This window comes from Vollenhovia emeryi, unplaced genomic scaffold (genome assembly GCF_000949405.1).
Source record: "Vollenhovia emeryi isolate VEMERY1.0 unplaced genomic scaffold, V.emery_V1.0 DF939199.1, whole genome shotgun sequence".
NCBI classification, from domain to species: Eukaryota; Metazoa; Arthropoda; class Insecta; order Hymenoptera; family Formicidae; genus Vollenhovia; species Vollenhovia emeryi.
The window spans coordinates 1-6237 of record NW_011967167.1 but is presented as its reverse complement, the minus strand read 5'-3'; the positions used below and the strand labels follow the sequence as shown (position 1 = coordinate 6237).

The 6237-nt window shown below is 30.4% G+C and overlaps 1 protein-coding gene across 1 annotated transcript; it reads right to left on the bottom strand.

The window, feature by feature from the left end:
* Nucleotides 1-789: 789 nt before the first annotated feature.
* On the bottom strand, nucleotides 790-6170 carry LOC105561865 (nose resistant to fluoxetine protein 6-like). Its single transcript, XM_012012219.1, has 13 exons — nucleotides 5936-6170; nucleotides 4213-4454; nucleotides 3872-4065; nucleotides 3624-3727; nucleotides 3013-3240; nucleotides 2724-2931; nucleotides 2153-2318; nucleotides 1993-2072; nucleotides 1820-1915; nucleotides 1624-1753; nucleotides 1336-1510; nucleotides 1058-1200; nucleotides 790-986 (listed from the first exon to the last, which is right to left on the bottom strand). The coding sequence occupies exons 1-13, from the start codon at nucleotides 6168-6170 to the stop codon at nucleotides 828-830; spliced, it is 2160 nt and encodes a 719-aa protein (XP_011867609.1). The 3' UTR covers nucleotides 790-827.
* Nucleotides 6171-6237: the final 67 nt, after the last annotated feature.

Sequence of the window (6237 nt, the reverse complement as noted above, 5' to 3'; positions counted from 1 at the left end):
TTAATTTTTTTCTATATCTACGTGAATTTCGAATTCAAAGATCAAGTTACGAAGGTGGTCAATATTTTTAAATAAATAACGGAAGTAAAGATAAATTTGATTCGTATATACAGTAAAGTTTTTTTAATTAATATTTTTCTTTAATTAATCTCTCGTGGTCGTGCATTTTACGATACGATCGACACTTGTACATTCGAACCGTACGAAATATTTGTCGGTGACGATAACCGACTATGGAAGGAGTTTTCTTCCTTTCTGATCTCTGGTCAAAATGACCAGATTGTATGGCCGGGAGCAACGAAAGGTATGTCCAATCTAGCCCAACGAAGGAAGACTAGATACGACGAAGTAAGTGGTCAATATTGGCCACTCTGATGGAGTACCTATAAGTAAGGTGCTGTACGAAGTATACTTTGATTTCTTTTTATTGGTTACAATTCAGGTGGAGTATGCTTCTATATATATACATTCTCGCATATGTGCGAGATTGAAACCCCTATTAAATCCCACTGGCGCAATTATGTTGAAACATGAGTAGGTAGAAAATGAATAGGTAGGTCTATAAGTTGGAATATGGCTAGTATACAGAAATAATAAATTTATTAACAATCTCTTTCGTTGCAATTACATACATAAATTAAATGAAATAAAATAAACTGTAGAAGTATTGTATGATTCGATGATTATTAAAAACTTTGATAAATATACACAATAGATACAGATTTTATTTTACAAGAATGTTGTGTTATTGTGTGCACACCGAATATTTAATGAGAGAGTATGCTCCATGGCGTAAGAAAATATTACAAAGTGTTCGAAATGTGACGTCATCGTAGCTTTTGGCTCCTAATTTGAACACTTTGTAATATGTTCTTACACCAGGGAGCATACTCTCTCATTAACAAGATACAGGGTATCTCCACCGTCACAGACAGTATGTAAGAACAACAATAAATGATTGCCGTATATGCCACACTCAAAATAACCTGGGAACAAATATTTAACAAAATTGATAAATTTTCTATTTATTTTGGATTTGTTGTATCCGTATACTTACCAAAGACAGAAATTCAAAATGCGTTGAAGTATCGCTGTAGAAATTTATTGACCGTATAATGATTGGATTTAAAAGATAAGCACAGTACGTGAGCCTACTGAAAGGGATCCAGCCTTTGAACGATAGTAACTGATTAACGATTCCTAGAACAAAACCGAGCATACAATAAATAAAATGACATGTTTTGAAACGATGACAAAACTTAAAATATAAAATATCACTATTATCTTAAAAGTGTAACAATTTAATAAGAATGTATACTAATAAAAAAAACGGACCTCCGTGTTTAGTGGAACACGCTATTACAATCCATGCTAGACCTATAGCCCAAATTATTTTGTGTAGTGCTACATAAATAGCACTAGCCAGAACAGATGGGCGTCGCTTGTAAAACACAAATAATACACCATTAATGCAAGCACTAGCAAGCAACCAACACAACATTATAATTTTCTGAAATATACATATGTAAAATTATTATAATACATTTTTATTTATGCTATGACATATAGTTGATTGATACAGATCTGTATATGTATACAATAAAAGTAAAATTAATATTTTACCCTTTTCAAGACCAAAGTATTGTTCAATTTTGCTAAAACGTAACCTACAATCATTCCAATAATATATGGATTTATTCTCATCCATGGTGGTGAATATAACACATCCCTAAGTTCAGCAAGTTCAGTTAACCTGCAACAATGAGAAAATGGTCCTCTTAATTAATTTCATAATAAACACATTATTTTGATAACTTACATCAGAGTATATTTGTGAACGTATGAAATATAACCGCTAAGAATAGTGGAGCCTATTAAAAGTATACTCAATATCGTAACAGCAACGTAAAAGTATCTGAAATTTATAATATATATTTATTAAAATATACACAAAGTACTAGTTATAAAATCATCCGTATTCGATTAACTTACACAGTCGAAAAAATCAATAGCATGGTAGCGAGTATGTAAAATTGCATATCATTAGCTAGATACCAGGTCCAACTCACGCACTGCAGTAAAAATTATATGTAGAATGAAACTTTTATGCGCCTCTAAACATAATTTTTAGCTGATCCAAATATGTACGTACCATGTCATCAACAGGAAAAAGATTATTTATGTACAAAAGATTTATCCACCAGTGCTTTGGACAAGTTTCGTGCGACCTCTCATACATGTAAAATTGCGATGTCTTATCGAACCAATCAGAACTTAATTTTGATAGTCCAATCACTATCATGTAAGCCGGCGTCAACCTTAACAAAATTTTATTATAAATGTGTGGAAAATAAAAAATTATTTCGATGCGTACAATAATAAGAGAAAATACCAAAGCGCGGAACTCTGCAAACATTTCTTTCTTGATTTTTCATATTTTCAAAACATTAAGATAAAAATTATTTATAATATTTTCACATCTTTCCACTAATCACATTTATTGTTAATATCTGTCATATTGTTATTGTGTTCGTGAAATAATTGCCATTTTAACGCTATTCACGACATGCCAGATGAAATGTATACTATACACTATAGTATATAATGTATATACTATACACTATCGAAGAACTATTTATTATTATCTTTTAACTCTTTACTGGATACTATTATTTATTATCGAATTGCTTTTATTGCTGTCTGCAATAATCACGATAACATACCTTATAAATCTTTTTGTTGTATGTGTGAGAAGATATATTATCTTCTGTCTGTAATTTTGAAGCTCCTTTTTTGCGCTCGGTTGTTGTCGCAAATATGAATACGTTATAAAACAGCCACTTGACAAAAAGAATACTTCGACTCCTAGAACTTCGATGTCCATTAAATACATATGATCCTCGAGGAATCTCCATACTTCTACTTTATTGTCTGTGAACATCAACAATCTTTGTTATGCGTGTAAAAAACATCAGAGAAATTTATTTTACAGATACAGTTTAAATTACTTACCGAGAGTATCCCATGAAAAATATTGGGTGTGGAGCATAATTAAGCCATACATGCTTAAAACTTTTAAGCCATGAATGACTGGTATTGTACCGGCTTCTAATTTTGTATTAAATATGTTTTTTGTGTTGCTGTATACGGAGAAACATCTTAATATTTTTCCTATGTTATTCTCCGGATAGAAAGGTAAATTGAAAATTTTTTCTACTTGCTGGGACATGTAGTTTCGACCTGATCGTCATAATTAAAAATTTTTATGATTAAGAAAAAAATTTTAATGCTTTAAGTAAGAATTATTAATATTGAATAAAGAAAATCTCTATAAGTGGTGCATACACATAATATACAATAATAGTACGCAAAAATTGTATTGCTGATTATTAATAATTTAAAATATTAGATAATTGCAAAAATAATGGCACATAATTCATTAATTAATGAATTATTAATTGTTAATAATAATAATTATTATTTTTAATTATTTAAATAATTTCGATATAGAATCTGTTTTGTAGGAAGTAAAAGCTATAATACATATGTATATCGAAATTGTATGTGGTCTTTTAAAAACTTAAAATAGAAATTTTTCTAAAAGTTTCGGAAGTCATACTTACTGCGGTTAGTATTAGTCCTCTCATTTCCTTTTGCCAGCTTTTGATACCAAATAATATCGTATACTGTTCCGATTATTGCCATAAGAAAAACTATTAAAACTACACTGCAAATAGAATAATTCTTTATTAATTTTTACACTTTTACATAACTAATGTAAAAATCATGTATAATATTTACATATGTTGTTAATGTTTGTAAAATTGTTATTATATGAGTGAAATAATTTTCATGTTTTTTTATGACGTACCTGAAGAAACCTAATGCACCATAGGATAGCGATTTATTATCTTTTTTGAAATCTTTTATCCGGATCAGCTGTAAGTTAGTTGAATAGAGATCATCGATGAAGATACTTCTATCATGAAGTACACTTTCCAATATGGAATTTAAGTTTTGTATAGTGCATGATGCTGGTAAACAGAGTCCGAGCGTAATCACATCCTGAAATCAACCTTTCTATATATTTAAATATCAAATATGAAATGATATTACGTTTCATTATTAAACCTAATATTTCAATGGAATCTCTTGGTCGTATTTTATGTTTTTCGTGTCGTATTTCGTTTTATAGAAATTTTATAAACTTACCTCGTTATATACATATGTGTGATATTGTAGAGTACTGTTGTGTCTAATATGGGCGGCAAAATAATTTATTTTAAAAGGCAGAAATTTTTGCGGATCATGATACAGAATGTTATTTAACATTTTTTGTTCTGAAATCTGTATAGGATTCGTATTCATTGTATCGATGCACTGACTACGACTTCCTAACCAATAATTGTTTCCGTAGAGGAACCCTGGTTTAAATCTGCCGCTTGAATCTAACACTGAAACATAAAAATTTGAACCTTTTTATTTACACAAACTAAGGATATACCAACTTTTATTTGTTGCTAGTCACTTAATATTTTCATTAAGCGTATAGATAAAAGTGAGAAATAATCTTTGTATATCTTGCATTATCAGAATTTCTCCTGAATATGGTAATTATAGTCAAACAATCGAGCATGAAGTTTTATCGGAAGAAATAAAGAAAATAATAATATTAATGAGACAAATTTTTAATACTTATTCCATAAAAATTTAATGCAAATAAATTTAATACAAATAAATATTTTATTAAAATCGCCTTTTCTAATTTAATTATGGGATACACACGTGTGATAATATAGCACACGTATGTACAAAAGAAAGAAAGAGTTTAACACTTTGTAAGGAAAGAGGAAGAGCGCAATTAACATTTGGTTTAGCAGCGCCAAGTTTTTTTAATAAACAATGATGTCATGAATCAGGCTCGATATGTATCCCACAATTAAATTAGAAAAGGCGATCTTTTAATAAAATATTTATTTGTATTAAATTTATTTGCATTAAACTGTTATGGAATAAGTATTAAAAATTTGTCTTATTAATATTATTTCCTTTATTTCTTCCGATAAAATTTTATGCTCGATTGTTTGACTATAACATTTTAATATAAAAAATAATAATGTACCTAGTTTTTATAAATATTCAGTTTAGTTGGCGCCATTTGATGATATCATTACTTTTGTAGAGAAGATACTTTGGAGGGAGGGAGAAAATTAAAATTTTTCTTAAATAAAAGTTATCCAAATAATTAAATTATATAATTTTTAATTGGATGACGTTTATACTTGGCATCTTTTTAAGCCTTTTTTATTAAAAAAAGTTATTTTTTAAGATGATATCACGAATTTTGTAGTTTCAATTACACTGTTATTTGAAACATCATTTTTTTCCGTGTACATATGAACATTTGTATGTACACTAGGACCAGAATTCATAATTAGATTTTATATTCAAGACTGTTTTAAGATCATCTTTAGATACTCCGTAGCCAATGAAATGTTCCATACAGCATCTTTAGATAAATTCACGATGGTCTTGAGTATAAGATCTGACTATGAATACTGGTCCTAGCATACTGTTGAGTTACATAGTACAGGAAGGTCCGTAATATGAATATAATAATAACTCAGCTTGTGCGTGTTAACTCACAAATTAATCTTTACTCAATACAGAAGTCTTTATAGCTCGGGAGTCCGATTCTTTCTGCGTTGCTAATCAACAACCGACAAAAGCCTACATCATCGCATACATTCAGTTCGCATAATTTCATATAGCAATTCCGCATCTTCGCATGTAGGCACACATCCCAACACTTCTTTCCTTCAACGGAAAAGAAATCAACGGTAGCGGCGAATTCCTTCCTTGTAGTTAAACCGTGGGTGATGTAAGAGCCGTTCAGAACGACGAACAATCTTTTCAGGTGGAGGAAGTTGCTCACAGGAAACAGTTGCAGAAGACGATGTAGGAACAGACACATTGTCCAAAGTCGTGGACAAAGTTGTAGAATCAATTTTAGTAGACGGTGTAGAAACAGACGCATCATCCATGGTCGTAGGAGGAACAGACATGTTGTCAGTAGCCATGAAATCTTCTTGACTCGTGATTGACTGGCCCATTGAAGGTAGATACACTTCATTCATGGGTTCTTGGATTCTGGGTGAGAACGACGACATCCGGTTCCAGATTTGGTTGAAATGTCGAATCAGGAACCCTCCTTCGATGGTGACTCGTGCAATAGCA

Excerpts from the sequence above, each read along its gene's own strand:
- LOC105561865 (XM_012012219.1), bottom strand. The coding sequence starts at position 6,170 with ATGTCGTCGTTCTCACCCAGAATCCAAGAACCCATGAATGAAGTGTAT. Across the intron at positions 2,073-2,152 it reads TTTTTCCTGTTGATGACATG|TGCGTGAGTTGGACCTGGTA; the intron begins GTACGTACATAT and ends TTTTTACTGCAG. Across the intron at positions 1,916-1,992 it reads CTATTGATTTTTTCGACTGT|ATACTTTTACGTTGCTGTTA; the intron begins GTAAGTTAATCG and ends TATAAATTTCAG.